This window comes from Nyctereutes procyonoides, unplaced genomic scaffold (genome assembly GCF_905146905.1).
Source record: "Nyctereutes procyonoides isolate TBG_1078 unplaced genomic scaffold, NYPRO_anot_genome, whole genome shotgun sequence".
Classification (NCBI taxonomy): Eukaryota; Metazoa; Chordata; class Mammalia; order Carnivora; family Canidae; genus Nyctereutes; species Nyctereutes procyonoides.
In genome coordinates, this window is record NW_026575043.1 from 41,411,704 (window position 1) to 41,428,970 (window position 17,267).

Here is a 17,267-nt window from a genome sequence, read left to right on the forward strand (position 1 = left end):
TGGGGATAATTAAAGTTTGGCTTTTCTGGGATCCCTGGGTGGCGCAGCGGTTTAGCACCTGCCTTTGGCCCAGGGCACGATCTTGGAGACCCAGGATCGAATCCCACGTCGGGCTCCCGGTGCATGGAGCCTGCTTCTCCCTCTGCCTATGTCTCTGCCCCTCTCCCTCTCTCTCTCTCTGTGTGACTATCATAAATTAAAAAAAAAAAAAAGTTTGGCTTTTCTGTTCTAAATGAAAAAGAAAAAGTAGCACCATGCTATTCCCTTTTATTTATTCTTCCTAGCATAGTCTTGACTGTCCTTGAGCTAACATGTGCCTGGAGCATGTTTCTGAACCTCTCTTCATCAGGCAAGGGATTAACAGTAACTGTTTTTAAACAGCACTGAAGTTGGAAGCCACCAACACAGACTTCCAGAGATCATTTTTCTCTGCCCAAATATCCTTGAATTCAGAGATGAGTCTTGGCAGTTGGATCAGACCTTGCCAAGTATCTCCTTTCCTTTCCCCTCTCCCTTTTCTGAAGCCGCTTCTCTGGCTAATTTCACAATACTGTCTCCCTTGTTAATTCACTGAGGGCCCATGGTATGCATTGCATTGTTCTAGTGCTACCAACTTGATGCTTCTCATCTGTTTGCAGAGCATGGGTTGCTCTGGCATGAATCACTACCCTGAGACTAGAAAAGTCCTTTCCTTGGCCATTGGCAGGCCATTTGGGGAATCATTTGACTTGCTATTGTTTTCCTTACTGAAGGAAAGGAAGACTACTGAAGACCTAATAAGGTTTGGTGGCACTGGCTGCATTCTGAATCTGTTTACTCTTGTCCCTTGGAAACATCTTCTGTCATGCTCTGAGAATGATCGTGCTCCATTTCTTCTTGTTTGATATCTTGGGAGAACACTCATTGGTGAGGAAATGGATTTCTCATCTAGCAGAGAATGGTGACACCTGAGATGTGGGATGGAGTTTATCTGTCATTTAATAAACTGAAACTGTTGTCCTGTGGAACTGTAAGTTGTCTAAAGGGCCCCTGGTGAAGAAGGGGAGTTGGACATAGTGGAATGAGCTGAGTTCTAGGTCCCCCATACTTAAGTCAACCAGGACAACTCTATTTTTGTTTTAAACAGTTTAAAAGCAAGAAGGGGCTTGAAAAGCCATTGGTCTGGTTGAATTCTCTTGTTTGACAATTGGGAAAAATAAGGCCCAGAGATGGAGGCATTTGCCCAGGGTCATACAACTCTTGGTAGCAAAGCTAGATTTCCTGGCAAGCCATCTTGGCATTGGATCATCCTTACCTTGTTGGTTGAAAGTTAACTACAAAGGCTTATGTCTCTAGTCTGTCCCATTGTCCCTCTGGTCTCATCAGGGAACAGGGAGTCCTCTTTTTTTTTTTTTTTTTTTTTTAGATGTTTATTTGAGAGGGAGAGTGTGGGTACAAGTGTAAGCAGGAGGAGGGGCAGAGGAAGAGGAAGAAGCAGACTCCGACGGCCTGAAGTAAGGCTTGTCCCCAGGACCCTGGAATCCTGACCTGAGCTGAAGGCAGATGCTTAACTGAGCCACCCAGGTGCCCCATCAGAGAGTCCTCTTATCTTGATCTTTTATAGGCCTCTGGTTTTGTAGTTTCTCTGGGAGCTTGTCTTTTCATTAATTTTGTCAGCACACATTTGATGAGCTCCTGTAATGTGCCAGGCATAATGCCATTGGGTTGACAGCAGTAAACAGGACAGATCCCAAATTAGAGTCATGAGGAGGGCTGTGGAGAAATCATGATGTGACTGAGTCAGATATCAGGGAGGCCTCTGCCCCTGTGGGTCTGGAGAAAGCTTCTATGTGGCAGCAGTGTTTGAGCTGAGACTAAGGATAAGCATGGGCCAAGGAACAGAGTTTTTGAATAGATGTCCCATTGTTTCCTAAACTATTATATTTGAAAGAAGTGATACATGCATGGGATATAAAATTCCCAAGATGTAAGCTGGTGAGTGATGAAGGATCAGTCTCTCACCCCATCCCTTGGCAATCCAGCTTCTTTTCTGGAGGAAAAGATTGTTAACTTTTCTTGTTTACCCTTTTTTTTTTTTTTTTTTAAGGTTTTACTTATCTGAGAGAGAGAGCACACAAGTAGGGGGAGGAGCGGAGGGACAGATAGACTCCATGCTGAGTGCAGAGCTCAATGGGTTCAATCTCATGACCTGATCATGACCTGAGCCAAAATCAAGAGTCGGATGCTCAATCAACTTTAGTGCCCCAAATTTCTTTTTTTAAAAAATAAGTAATCTCTCTGCTCAACATGGGGCTTGAACTCATGACCTTGAGATCAAGGTTCATATGCTTTACTGACTAAGCCAGCCAGGTACCCCTGTTATGCCATAATTTTTTTAAAAAAACCTTCTATGGAAGGACATTTAAGGTGTTTATAATAGTTTGCTATTTTAAGAAGGTTGCATGAATACATGAATAACTGTATATACATAGCTTTTGTACATATAGAATAAATTCCTAGCAGTGCCTGGGTGGCTAAACTGGTTAAGCGTCTGACTCTTGGTTTCAGCTCAGCTCAGGTCATGGTCTCATGGCGGATCAAGCCCCAGGTCGAACTCTGCAGTCAGCACCAAGTCTGCTTGAGATTCTCTCTCTCTCTCTCTCTCTCTCTCATCTGCTGCTCCTGCACTTTCTCTCTCTCAAATAAATAAATAGATAAAATCTTAAAAAAAAAAAGAATAAATTCCTAGAGGCAGATTTGCTGGATCAAAGGTCAGCATCTTTGCAATTTTGATAGTTGTTGCCAAATTGGTGTAGATATTGTAGCAATTTAGACTCTCATTAGCATTAAGAGTATCTGTTTTCCCACATCAGCACCAACATGGGATGTTATCAGACTTTTGGGTCTTTACCAGTCCAGTAGTTACTGGATGATATTTCATTGTAACTTCAGTTTCTCTTATAAGTAAGCTTAAACCATTATTCTTCACTTCCTGTGAACTCACCATGTTCTTTGCTATTCTCCTATTTTAGGTACTTTTTACGTATTAAGGAAAATAGACTTTTGTCTGGGATGTGATGGAAATTTATGTGTGTGTGATTATCATATGTTTTTGTTTTTTTATTATGTTTTTGGCCATGCAGGAAAACTTAATTTTTATGTAATCGAACTCATAGTCTTTTAAGGCTCCTTTATTTATTTCAGAAAGGCTTTGTTTCCTCTAGATTATACAGCCTTCCATTTTTCTTCTTCAGCATTGGGTTTTGCTATTTTTTAAAAATTCAATATTTGTGTGATTTACACCAAATGAAATGTCAGGGTTTTTTTTTTTAAGATTTTATTTATTTATTCATGATAGACACAGAGAGAAAGAGAGCAGCAGAGACACAGGCAGAGGGAGAAGCAGGCCTCATGCAGGAATCCCAATGCAGGACTCGATCATGGGACTCCGAGATCATACCCTGAATCAAAAGCAGGCGCCAAACCACTGAGCGACTCGGGCTGCCGGAAATGTCAGTTCTTAAGTGTACCGTTTGGCCAGTATCTGCATCGAGATACAGATCATTTTCATCACCCCTAGAGTTCTTTTGTGCCCCATTCAAGACAGTCCTTCTCAGCTAGAAACCTCCAATAATCTGACTTCTACCACCGTAAGTTAGTTTCGCCTCTTCTTCTTATCTAGAATTTCATGTAAGTGGAACTCCATGATATTTATGCTTGTCAGTGTACTTTTATTCCTTCATGGTTACCTATCAGAAGAAATGAGTGAACTAAGTAAAACAGCAAGTGCTGCTGTCTCCATTTTCAAGAGAGGAATTGGATCATAGAGATGAAGTAAATTAACATCAGTTCAGAATTCTTTCTTTTAAAATTATTAAAAATAAAATAAAATAAAATAAAATAATTATTGTTGAGGCACCTGGTCAGCTCAGTTGGTAGAGCACATGACTCTTCATCACAGAGTCATGAGTTCAAGCCCTGTGTTGGGCATGAAGCCTACTTAAAAAATAATGATAAAAATAAAATAATTATTGTTATCTTTAGCAAATTTGAGATCTTGGAGAAAAGTTGAAATATATTCAGGGTTTCTTTTTTTTTTTTAAGATTTTTATTATTATTTATTCATGAGAGACACACAGAGAGAGAGGCAGAGACACAGGCAGAGGGAGAAACAGGCTCCATATAGGGAGCCTGATGTGGGACTCGATTCTGGGACTCCAGGATCACGCCCTGGGCCGAAGCCAGGCGCTAAACCACTGAGCCACCGGGCATCCCCAGGATTTATTTTCTTAATGTATTTTTATAGATTTAAATTCATTTTATTAGCTTAAAGCTCAGATTCTTTAGCTCTTGTTTATAAAACTACGTTTAGATATGTGAAGACTGGGATCCCTGGGTGGCGCAGCGGTTTGGCGCCTGCCTTTGGCCCAGGGCGCGATCCTGGAGACCCGGGATCGAATCCCACGTCGGGCTCCTGGTGCGTGGAGCCTGCTTCTCCCTCTGCCTATGTCTCTGCCTCTCTCTCTCTCTCTCTCTGTGTGTGACTATCATAAATAAAAATTTAAAAAAAAAGATATGTGAAACTTCACAAATTTAAAAAGTGTTGAGGACCTTTTTTTCCTTAAACCTAAAAATCCAGTGGCTAAAATTCAAAGTCTTTAGCTGGGAATATTTTTATGATTTTTTTCCCCTTCCATTTTCTCTCTAGGTCCTCAGTTCCACTCTTAGATTACAATACATCTTTGTCCTAACCAGTGTGTCAGTGATTCTCACCAAGGACTTCTTTATAGTTCTAGAAAACATAAAACTACTCTATTTCAGGCTTTGTTACTCAGTTTTTTCCCCCAGGTTCATAATTTATTGTACAAATTGAGTATCACATGATAAGTTGACATTAGCTTCTCCAAGCATGGGAAGTTAACAGATGAGGTCCAAGTTAAAGTCCATTTATATTGCTTTCACAGCTGGTGTTTTTTTAGACCTTAATTTGAAGTATAAAATCCTCAAAGCGGGATCCCTGGGTGGCGCAGCGGTTTGGCGCCTGCCTTTGGCCCAGGACGCGATCCTGGAGACCCGGGATCGAGTCCCGCGTCGGGCTCCCGGTGCATGGAGCCTGCTTCTCCCTCTGCCTGTGTCTCTGCCTCTCTCTCTCTCACTGTGTGCCTATCATAAATAAATAAAAAAATTAAAAAATATTTAAAAAAAAAATCCTCAAAGCAATGCCTCTATATGTGGCCAAAACACAATTCATTCTACCTGTGAGAGTATAAGAGTTGAAATATTTTTTGGTGCCAGTGAAATGGAACTAGGCATCAGTTTCTGGACCTGCCATGATTTCAGTCTTGCAAAAGGTAGCAATTCCACTGGTTGTGTCCTTCAATGTACGCAGCTAACCTGCAGCCAGCTGGAAGAAGCCACCTGTCCCGCACGCATTCAACGGGCCAGCTGTTACTCAATTTCTTTGCTTTAAGCCTAGAGGTAAGGGAAAATAGGAGCGTCAGGAGGATTTTTTTTTTTTTAAAGTAAGATGAACAGGGACTGGTTCTGGTATTATAGGATCAAAGTGGGAAGGTAGATTTAAGGTAAGGACAGCATCCATGGCTCCTCACAGACAAAACCAGTCCTTCCAGGTGTGCCCCTCTTTAATTTTGACTTTCCCTCCCCTCCCTTAGCCTGTAAATGCAGTGTGACTCATCACACTGGCCATAGCAATTTTTCCAAACCAAAAATTCCCCCAATTATTGTTTTAAGATTTTATTTATTTATTCATGAGAAACAGAGAGAGAGAAAGAGGCAGAGAGATAGGCAGAGGGAAAGCAGGCTCCATGCAGGGAGCCCGACTTGGGACTTGATCCCCAGGCTCCAGGATCATGCCCTGGGCTGCAGGCGGGGCTGCCCAATTATTGGTTTTTAAAGAGTGTCCTGGCACTTCCAAAGACCGAATTGTAAGCTTTTTCTTGCCTGAATTGGCTGCTTGCTTTTAGTTGTGGCTCATGTATACAATCAGATCCATCAAACAAAGTCTTAGCCCCTGGGGCCTCCATTAGTAGGCATGCAATATATGGCAGTAGGTGAGCAATACCAGGGAAATCCATCTTTCCTGTGACATCCACAAGTCTGATCCTTTAAACTGAACTGTAGGGTTTTTTCCATTCCTGCAGAGAGAATGAAATATCTCTTGCACTAACATCTAAGAGGTAACTGCAGAGGAAGGACACAGGAGATAGCCACCCTTAGCAGATCAACAAGGTGCAATTGATCTTCCACAGTGAAATGAGGTTTTTAAAATCTGTGCTCTGGGTGGCTTTGCAGAAACATTTTCACTTCTCTCTACTTTCCCTTCCTCTTTCACTTTAATTTCCTTTATGTGAAAACAACTTCAGAGAGATACGATTTCTGCATCATCAGTCCCGTTGGGCCCTTTGCAGAGGGATATGCGAAATAGATACTCCAGAGAAAAGGAACCAGCACTCACACTGGATAACATTTTAAGTTGTGAGTAGTTACTTAGCACCTGTAAAAGGAAGAGTGTCATCAAAGCTTAATGCTATTGGGGTATCAGCAACTGTGGTGGTGGTCTAAATTAGCTGACCTAGTGACTCTGTTGCTTTTTTTAACCCCCCCCTCCCCAAAAGAAGCTTCCCAATCTCTCCTCCACCTGGGCAGTTGCATACAACACAAATCTGTCCCTAGGAAGTTGTGTTCTCGGAACTTAGGGCCCCCAGATGTTGTGTTGTGCCTGCAGATAAGGGGAAAGCCTCCAACAGCCTCCTCTCCTGGAAAAGGAAGAATTTCGGGACAGTGATGAAGTTAGACATCTAAGGTAGTTTTTGCTTTTTGTTCACTTCGGTTTCCTTCTAGATTTAACAGTGGAGGGGTTTATATGTTATTGCGATTCTTTAATTTTTGGCCCCTTTGCTTTCATCAATCCCTCTTAGACTAAACCTAACTTTGAGAAATGAGGTACTTCTATTTTGGATACTTCTGTCAGTTGTGCTCACACCTGTGACTTCTGAACTCACACAGCCCTTTGTTATGTGGTAGACATCCTCTTCTCTTGTTTACCTGCTCATTCTCAGCACTCCATAAAGAACCTCTAAATTGGTGAGATTTCTCCGAGAAAATAACTTTATTTATGCTCAAAAGAAAATTGTTTTCACTGTAAGTAAACTCCTTTAGGAAACAAATGCTAAATAGTTACATAACAGATTTGTCAAAAGAGCAAGCCAAGGCTCCCCAGGATGTTCATTGGCCCCTTTTCATTTCTTTTAACAACTACCAACTCAACACTGACCATATGCAGAACCCTGGGCCGGTTATGAAGGGGGAGATGGACAGAGCCATGGACCAGGCTGATGTGGCTCCTCCGTTTGTGGATCCGTCCATAGCCCTGACTCCTGCTGCCAGGATCTGCAAGTTAGAGTCCCCACTGTGGGTCTGTCATTATCAGACACAGCAGTCCCTTCTGCTCTTTCCTGCACTTCCTACAGAAAAGTGCCATCATCCCTTTTCAACCTTGCAAAGCAAAAGAAAGGTAGAATTGTGTTTTTTCCTTTGTACTATTTTGTCAGTGAAGCCTTTATTCCTTTATTTTAATGGGATCCACAGAGGATTTAAGGCAGCCCCAAGACAGCACATATTTGTTCCCCATTGCTTACCGAGACCAAATCTATTGGGTGCCTCAGTTGGGGAGCAGCCTCATTGCCGTCCTGCCATGAATACCAGCTTAGTCTGGAGAATTCAGTTGGGTTGGAGAGTAGCTATGTCAGCTTTATTTCCAGAGACTTTTGAAATGATTCTTGACCTCCCTACATCCATCCCACCAGTAATCTCCATCTTGCTCCCACATAGTAATGCACTGAAAGAAGATGTTAATAGGCTCTGTTTTTTTAGCTAATTAATTAGTTTCAGGTTTTTATTTAAATTTTAGTTAGTTAACATACAGTGTAATATTGGTTTCAGGAGTAGAATCTAATGATCATTACTTACATGTAACACCTGGTGCTGGTCACAAGTGCCCTCGATGGGTTCTATGTTTCAGTCTCTCCCATGGAGGCAACAGAAGGGACAAAGTGAAAAGTGAGTTGTTTTTTCCATTCAGATGTTTGTTTTTTTGGTTGTGTGGTTTTCTGTACTGACTGATTGGATTTCATGTTTAAGACATTATCTTAAACATTCTGTACACTTACCGTATAAGTAGGACTGGATAGTTGTAATTGAAAGTCTTCTGGTTTTTGGACTGAGTCCTTAGCAACTGTCAGGGCTCCATCCTCCCTTTTGGATGGGAGAAGCAGAATTCTGTCATTGATAGAATACAGCTGCTGAGCTCAGGCAGCCCTTAAGATGGTCTCCCAGTCTAACCATTTACAAGCCATGTGACTTTGGGCAAGTTACTTAACCGTGAGCCTCAGTTTACTCAGCTGTAACGTAGGGTTAAAGCCAGGTATCTTATTGGTAGAACTAAATGAGATAATGTGTGTAAAACCCTTGACTGTAATAGGGACTCAGTAAATGATAACTTCTTAAATGTTAGAACAACTCCAGAAGGCTCTGCCATGTATCCAGGGTACTTGGCCACTGTGTAGCTTCTTTAATCTTTCATCTGTTGATCAAGGGGAACCATTGAAGGTACATAGTAGATATGCAGTAAGTGTTGAATGAACAAGGGAGCCTTGGTACTTTGTTCTATTGCCTTAGAACAGCACTTCACACTGTGACTTTTGCCCTGGGAGGTGTCCTGAGAGATGCTTTGAGGAAACTTGCCAGTTAAATTTGGGGAATGCTCTAGAATCTACAGTATATAGATAGATTCTAGCTCTCTCTAGAGATAAATAGCACATATCACTGTTAGAGAAGTTCAGAAAAGTTGGAGAGAGAAGAAACCTCCATAGCTTTTCAAATTTGGCATTTTCCAAGCTTATTTGATTATATGGGGTAATGATGGCACCTCCATGAAGCTGTGATGAAGCTTTAATGAGTTAACATGCCCAAAGCACTTAGAACAGTGCTGGGTAGAGTGAGCACCACAAAGGGGTGGCTGTGACTAAGTGCTTTTTCATCTGTGTACTCTTCAGAGTATTTAGCCATTCCCTCGTTGATGGCCATTTCAGTTATTTCCCATGTTGTATTGTTACAGACAGAGCTGTGGTAAAACCCTTACATCTGTGCAGGTATTTCTGTGGGTGAGTGTCCTAGAAGTAGAATTGCTGGGTAAAAGGATATGCACACTCAAAAATGTGGTAGATCCCTCAGAATTACCTTCCAAAATCTGATCAGCCATTATCTAACAGCTCATTTGCCCCTTGGAGATATAAGAAGCTATCTTCCCATACCATGTGTGTGCTGCATCCTTTCTTCCTCCTGTGCTCTAATTGAAAATGGAGTGGACACAACAGAAAGTCACCCCTCTCTTCTGTCTTGCAGAGTCTGGCCACAGATAAGGGACCAAAATGACTGACTCAAAATATTTCACCACGACCAAGAAAGGTACTGTTTATTTCATTGTGGGGTCTTTTCCTACTCTTTCCCTGCTCCACCCTTCTGCCTTCTCCGCCAGGGTGGGCTTTGGGGCAGGGGTGGAGGCCTGGAAGCGAGTGGCAGGAATTACCCAGAGCATCTTTAACCTTGTGGATTCAGAACATTGGAGTGTTAATAGTGTTAGAAATTGACCACTTCCTTTAGAACTCAGGAAGGGAAGAGCACTCTCTCTGGAGGGGGGGGGGAGCACCCTCTTTTGTTCTGAATGGCCTAATGTTATTAAATATGATGTTTGTTTGTTTGTTTTTTTCCTGGAGGAAAGAAAGCACACAATCCTATCAGTAACCTCACAGTGATGTGTGTGTGTGTGTGTGTCTGGTCTTTTTCCATGGGCACATGTTTTACGTGGTTGAAGTCAGAATTTATATCCTTTATATCCTGTTTTTCATCTGACATTATCTTAAACATTTCCCCACAATTCTAACTACTCAGTGTTAGTCTGCTGAGTTGCTGCACTGAAATTTGCTAAGCTGGTCTTATGTTGTAGGGTATTGTGGTTGTTTCTGCTCTCTGGAAAACAGATGGTTATAGTGGCTGACAAATGTGCTTTAACCCTGTAAGCATCTTTCGGACTGACCCTTCCTTCCTCCTTCCTTCTTTCCAAGCAAGATTGACACACACCTGCTGACCAGATGAAAAGAGTCTGTTGTTGATGCAGCTGAGCCAGGACCTGTAGTCTGCCCCTTATGGAGCACTTCTTCATTGGTCTAGCCAGTTTTTACTGAGCCCCCTCCATGTGCCATGGAGTCAGATTGGAGTCTCTGACCTGGCTTTACTTGCAGTTAAGCAAAGAAGACAGACTATTAAATAGTAATCACGCTAAAGTTGGTAGGTCTGTGCTAAGGGGAAGTGCAGGGAGCTGTGTGGACCTTGGGTGGAGCTAACTAGGTAAGGGGGAGGGGAGAGGAGCAGAGCGGAGCACTTGCTTTCCCCAGGGTACCTTCAGGGAAAAGAAAGCACCTGAGCACAAGTTACTGAAGTGGGATGAAAGGAGAGTTGGAGAGATGTGCAGGGCTACAGGGGGTGAACGTAGTGCTGAGTGTATTGGGGTGTCAGTGGTTGAGTTTTTGCGGGTTTTCCTTTGAGAGGAATGTCCATAGAGGGATGCCTAGGTCCAAGTCAGACATCAGTTATAGTTTTAAGCAACAGAAGGTCCAAGGCAGCTTCTAATAAAGAAGTGAAGGGGATGATATTAGGGAGAGGCAAGGGGAACAGTACCACAGCTTCCATGAGAGATGATAGTACCTGAGCCCAGGGGGTGGGGTAGGGTGCAGCATTGTGGGTAGAGAGAATCCAATGCCTTGTATGTGACTGAGGAGGTAGCTTGGTGACTAATTGGATTTCCGGCCCATTAGAGGAAAGAGACGTTTTGGAAACAGGCAGATCCCAAGTTTACCTCATCAGCCTTCTTAGAATTGAAGTGACTCAGGCCTAGATCCATTAGTTGATGGCCAGTTGTATTGAATCTGACCGAGCACTTTGAGCAAAGCCGGGGTGGTCCTGCAACATGACGGAGGAGGATCAAAGTCATCATGGTCTGTTGGATCCTGCAGCAGGGAGATATGGTCCCCTCAGTCTCTTGGAGGGGAAGGGCATGTGTTCCTTCTGTCCTAAGGAAGTCGAGTCTGAATTGCAAGGTCTGCAGATTCCTACTGGCTCTATTGAGCAATATCCTCAGTGAGGCCTTGCCCTGGGCCATGCTTTGTGATTGTTCTTAATTAACTTTGTTTGCTGTCTGTCATCTCAAGTTCTTTCCCTGAGCACCACATTGTTCAATCATGATAAAAACCTGCAAGTTTTCTTTTTCTCACTGTATATCCATCTAGAACTTCTTCGGCACTTCCCCCCCACGTGACAGTCTGCTTTATTCTGACCCTAAGTAACTTGAGAGGGAAGCCCAGGGCTCTCCTACAAAAAAGGAATCCAAGTCAAGGGTCACATGGCAAATTAATAACAATAGTAGTCACCTTTAATGCAGGCCACTGAGTGCCAGCCACTGAGATGAGTATTTTATATCTGAGTGTTAAATGAGAGAATTCACTGCTCCAGTCAAAGTAGAACGAGTACAGGCAAGGAAGCTGACTCAGAGAAGCAAAGTGATATCCTTAGTTGGCCTGAGCACATGGGCTTTGGAGTTTCAAGACCCAGTTTTGAATCTTGGCCCTACCTGCTACTGGTGGTGTGTTCTTGGGCAAGTCACAACCTCCATTTGCTCATCTGTAAAACGGGGGCGGGGGTATGATGCAGAGTTGTCACGAGGATGAAATAAGAAATGGAGAAAAGTATGGCACCTGCCTTAGAAAAAGGTTCAGGAAATCCTGGCGGCTGCTGTTTTGAGGGCAGGAGGCCTGTCTAATTCCAAAGTCTGCCCTTGTAACCTGTCATTGAGGTTATCTGGGCCCTGAACAATCCTATTTCCTCATTTGTTTTTTGTTTTGTTTTTTTTCCAGATTGAGTTCTTAAGAATAGCTTATTATGTGCTCAAGGTCTTATGGAGCAAGTGAATTCCCATTTTCAGAGCTGAGCAACCACTTGTGGCTTAGGAAGTGAAACCCTGAGTGCACTGTTTTTAACTGGAGGTTCTAGGAAAACAGGAAAAGCCAAGTGTGGGAATCGAGCAAATCCTATCCTCTCCCTTCAAATCTTCAGTCCCCAGATACCATCACACACTGCCTTGAGGACTTTGGGTGAGCGTGGTAGCCGAGGAGAATTTTGCTTTCCTCTGAATGTTTTTAACTGTGGCTGACCACGACCTATCCTCACACTTTTTGCCTCCCTCTAAACCTTTGTAGCTCTCTTCTGTTCATAGTTCTCTTTGTTCAGTCTAGCATATCCTCCAGGCTTCCCTCTTGATGATTCCTCTCCTCAGAATTGTCCCTCTCTACTGCCTCTGTCATGAAGGCCAAGGACCTAAAGCTGCCCTCAGCTGGTAGCACAGAGTGTCTTACCTGCCTCTGCCCTCCCATCCTTTGGAATTTGGGGATTGAGAATGACCCCCTGGCAGGGTGGGGGTGGATCACTCATACCTGCCTCCTTTTTTAGGGGAGATCTTCGAGCTGAAGGCAGAGCTCAACAGTGACAAGAAGGAGAAGAAGAAGGAGGCGGTAAAGAAAGTGATTGCGTCAATGACCGTGGGCAAAGATGTCAGGTGTGCAGGCGTAGGCCGGGTGGCAGCAGGCGCGGGGCTCCAAAGCTTGGGTCTAGTTCAGATCTCTCCTTGACATTATCTCTAGGTACCTGTGTCTCCCCTTGTTATAGCTCCCTTCATGAACCACCTTTCCAAACAGAAGGTTTTGTTTACAGAGGGGTCCTATGCTCAGATGCTGCTGGGGTGAAGTGGCAGGAGAGTAAGTGAAGTGGGCAAGGTCAAAAAGGTAACAAGCAAATGAAGTGGATGTAGCAGAACCCTGTCAGAGATTCCAAAGGATTGCTGCCTGCTGGGGAGAATGAACCCAGTCTGGGCAGGTCTGGTTTTTTTTAAAAAAAAAAAAAGAAATCAGGATTTTTCATTTTAAATCTCTTTATTTTAGGTTGCCAAGATGATATTAAACAAATACTGTAGTAACAGTAACACACACCTGCAGATGGAATTTATCGAATTTATCACTAATTTGCAGCCTCTGCTTTGCATCTGATTGCCAGAGCAAATCATATGTAGAATGCTGCCTCACCTTTGCTCACACTTTTGCCCTGTGTAGAATGTCCCTTTCCCCTTTTACATTTACCAGCATGTTTTCCCATCTCTTAAACCCCATTCACGGTGTCTCTGTTGCCTTCACTCGTCACCCCAGCCCACCCCCCTGAGTGTGCAGCACTTGTTCTGTGTTCCTGTCACCTGGCACTAATTCTTGACTGTCCTTTTATTATGTGTACTTGTGTTTACCTGCCCACCATGTCATACAGTCCCCAAGGAGGAGGATTGGATTTTGCAACAACTTAAGAGTTGCACAGTATTTGAGAGTATGCAGAAAACTTTCAGATAGGTTTTCTAGCAGTTCTTTACAATTCCTATGTTGCAGGTAATGATGTGTTTACTGCCAAGGAAACCAGGTAAAGAAAGGGTCTAGTGGCTGCCCAGCAGTCACGTGGTTAATAGAACTAGGACTATTAACCTAGTCTAGGTTAGAGGCCCAGCTCTTCTGAAATCGAAATCCAGGGCATTTCCACCCATACCCTCTCCTCTATGCCCTCATGGTGTCCAGTTCCATGACTCATAGGCCTGGGCACTGATGTGGAGCAGCTCCTCATCCGGATCCCACATCAGGATCACACTTCTCCAGACTTCTCTGTGGATTGCCTTATCCTATTGCCACCTCAGCAAGGGACCTCCTAACAGCACCACAGTAGAAACAGTTCTGCAGAGAGACCTGCTGTAGACAGAGTGGCAAAAGGATCAGGCATCTGCTGGAAAATTAGGCCTCCTTCCAAGTCACATCCTTCCAGGACAAAGCCACTCTCCTTCAACTAGAACATTGCTGTCACCTCCTCACAGAGGAAGCACCTTTGTTCTTCTGTCTCAGGCGAACTTGTTGTGCTGATGTGACAGGCCCATCAGCTGTTTCTCCTCTTCACCTTCCTCTTTCTTCTTGGTTCTTCATCTTCCAAGGTGATGCATCAAGGTCAGCATTATCAACGGGGTTCCCTCCTAAGGGAGTCCGGGGAGCTCACTTTGACCTCTTAAGTCTCTGTTACTGTGTCCTCAACCATTAAGTCACAAGCCTTGAGAGGGGAGGTAATGATGCCAGAGAGAGGAAGGAAATTGACCTCTAAGCATATTTCACATCTCAGGGGGTTTGGGACTCTGGGGTACCGTGTTGGGAGGGGTTCCACCCAGAATAACAGCAGTCCTGGGCATGGGCTTTAGAACCAGAGCTGGCTCCTCAGGCAGGTTATTTGACATTTATGAGCCTCAGTATTGTCTTCTGTAAAATGAAGATAACACACTGGCTTCTTGGGGCTGTTAAATGAGATCACACATACAAAGCCCGGCATAGAGCAAATGCTCCATACATGCTGAGCTAGTTTTTAGTGGGCAGCTGAGCTGGCCCTTCTGGTGAAAGGAACATGCCTATTCCCACTTCCCTACAACCATCTAGAACCAGCAGCCCAATATAAGGGGGCCGCATTAAGTTTCAGGGAAAGAAAACAATTGTTTTCATCTATTTAGCACCTCTCGGATGTCAAAGACCAGATATCTGGAGTATGGTGCCCTCTTTAAATATTACAGGGCCCTGTGTAATGGGGTTTTTTACACCTTCCCTGGAGGTGAACAAACTTGTGGGGAGATGGAGACAGAGCTGGTTTTGAGCCAGGTCTGATAGGCTGTAGAGCTTGTATATGAATGAATCCTGTGAAAAGAACAGAGGACTTTGCTTTTCAAATCACCTTTTCGATTCCATTGCTACCAATAAGTGTTCATGGTAACAGAGCATAGCTGATGTCCTCCCTTTTACTAGGAAGTCCTGTTATCTTTTTCTTTCTCTCCCATCCACTATCTCTGTGCCCCCACCCCACCTCCCAGACCCCCCATTAGCTCTCTGAAAAACCTTCTTTCTCCAGCCTTAGCTATGCTTATGCCATTTTGACTTTTCAGTGCCCTCTTTCCCGACGTGGTGAACTGTATGCAGACAGACAACCTGGAGCTGAAGAAGCTGGTGTACTTGTATTTGATGAACTACGCCAAGAGTCAGCCGGACATGGCCATCATGGCTGTCAACACCTTTGTGAAGGTAAATAGCTTGGTGGGAGGAAAGGCATGGGTGTTCACTGCTCCATCTTCCCTCCATCTCTTGGGGTGGGACACTATGGCCCTGAGTAAAAACACTCAGGCTCCTTTCTAGTCCCTCTGACTCCCAGCCTGAGGGCCACTTAGTCCTCCAGCAGAGGGCTCCCACTCTCTCAGAAAAATCAGTTACTATAGACCCTGCTAACTCATTCTGTGTGAGGTAGCCTAAGGCCTTTATTGATCCTCATATCCCCCTGGGGTGCACCAATGCCCTACATCCTTTGCCAGGGCAGAATTGAGCATCTCAGAGCTCCTGTGTTCCCCTTTTAGACTTTGCCCCTTTCTGTGTTTTCCACTTAGATTAAGGAGCAAACGGGGGAGGGGGGAGGGGGGGGAGGGCACGCGAGGGGGCAGCCTCAGTGGCGCAGTGGTTTAGTGCCACCTGCAGCCCGAGGTGTGATCCCGGAGACCCAGGATCGAGTCCCATGACGGGCTCCCTGCATGGAGCCTGCTTCTCCCTCTGCCTGTGGTCTGCCTCTCTCTCTCTCTCTCTCTCTCTCTCTCTCTGAATAAAAAAAAAAAAAAAGCAAATGGGGACTTGAAGTGTCAGGTTTTTTTGTTTTTTTTTGTTTGTTTTTAAGATTTTATTTATTTATTCATGAGAGACAGAGAAAGGCAGAATGAGAAGCAGGTTCCCTGTAGGAAGCCCGATGTGGGGCCTCGATCCTGGGACCCCAGGATCCTGCCCTGAGCCAAAGGCAGACACTCAACCACTGAGTCACCCAGGCATCCCCGAAGTGTCAGTTCTGTCTACCTTTAGAGCCTTCCTAGCTCCCCTTACCCTGTCAGTGCTCAGATACGGACACATGATGGGTTCTTTGGGTTATGGTACCTGACGGATGTAGGTTTGAATCATGGCTCTGCTCTGTGACTGGATGAGCTCCCAGTCTTTCTGGGAGGCTCAGCTGCTTCATCTGTCAAATGGGAACAGTATTATATGTCTGCTGTGAGCATCAGAGTCAACAATGCACAAAGCCCAAGCATAATATGTGGCAAATGCTTGATGCCCATATGTGGCACTGACTTTTGGCACTGATGACCACAGTTAGTGGGAGATCCCACAGCAGTATCTGATGTTGCTGAGCTTGCCTCTGCTGCCGGCCAATGACTGGTTCCCCTCAGGACTGTGAGGATCCCAATCCCCTGATCCGGGCCCTGGCTGTGCGGACCATGGGCTGCATCCGCGTTGACAAGATCACAGAGTACCTGTGTGAGCCACTCCGGAAGTGCCTGAAGGATGAGGACCCATACGTGCGCAAAACAGCAGCTGTCTGTGTAGCCAAGCTCCATGACATCAACGCCCAGCTGGTAGAGGACCAGGGCTTCCTGGACACCCTTAAAGACCTAATCTCTGACTCTAACCCCATGGTAAGCCATTGCCATTCACCGAGCCACTTCACTACCTCCTGGGCTGCTTGGGAACATCTTGGCTCCACCCTCTACCAAGCACTCCCCAGTTCTTGGGAGTCAGAGTCTTGCTGGGTAGGCTAATTGTTCTCATGCCTGCAGTGGTTCAGGCACCTTCTTTGGAGGGAGCAAGACCTGTATTCCCTTCTCTGCCCCTTCTTTAACATGAGCTGTGTGACCTTGGGCAGACTGCCCAGGCTTCCAGAACCACCTTTTCTTCATCAGTAAGATGGATCTAATTCTCCATGGCTGGCAGGAGTGTTGTGAGGCTTAAGCTTTGAAGGTAATGTACCTAGCATGGCCTGGCACACAGTGGGCATGCAACCAAGACTAGTGTACTCCTTACCCTAACAGCCACTGTCATTGTCACTGTCTACTCACCAAGATATCAGTGAGCTCTGAATGTGAAGTTCTCTTTCCGCACGTCTTTGGGTTACAGCGTTGCAGAGGGTCACCCTTGAAGTAGCATAGCCTGGAGGAGAGTGCACCAGGATGTGGCTGGGAGGGGAGCTCCTCTCCTTCCACACAGGTATGGCAGCAGTTTGGAGGACAGTTCAGC

At 44.7% G+C, this 17,267-nt stretch overlaps 1 protein-coding gene and 1 pseudogene across 2 annotated transcripts in view; one reads left to right on the top strand and one right to left on the bottom strand.

The window, feature by feature from the left end:
- Window positions 1–17,267, top strand: part of AP1B1 (adaptor related protein complex 1 subunit beta 1) — a 57,021-nt gene that overhangs the window by 11,141 nt on the left and 28,613 nt on the right. For both annotated transcript variants that reach the window (XM_055322522.1, XM_055322521.1), the window contains exons 2-5: window positions 9,403–9,465; window positions 12,559–12,664; window positions 15,110–15,245; window positions 16,424–16,669. In XM_055322522.1, coding sequence (XP_055178497.1) covers window positions 9,429–9,465; window positions 12,559–12,664; window positions 15,110–15,245; window positions 16,424–16,669 — 525 coding nt within the window. In that variant the 5' untranslated portion in view covers window positions 9,403–9,428. The remainder of the gene's footprint in view (window positions 1–9,402; window positions 9,466–12,558; window positions 12,665–15,109; window positions 15,246–16,423; window positions 16,670–17,267) is intronic.
- LOC129508311 (ATP synthase membrane subunit K, mitochondrial-like) lies at window positions 4,927–5,311 on the bottom strand (annotated as a pseudogene).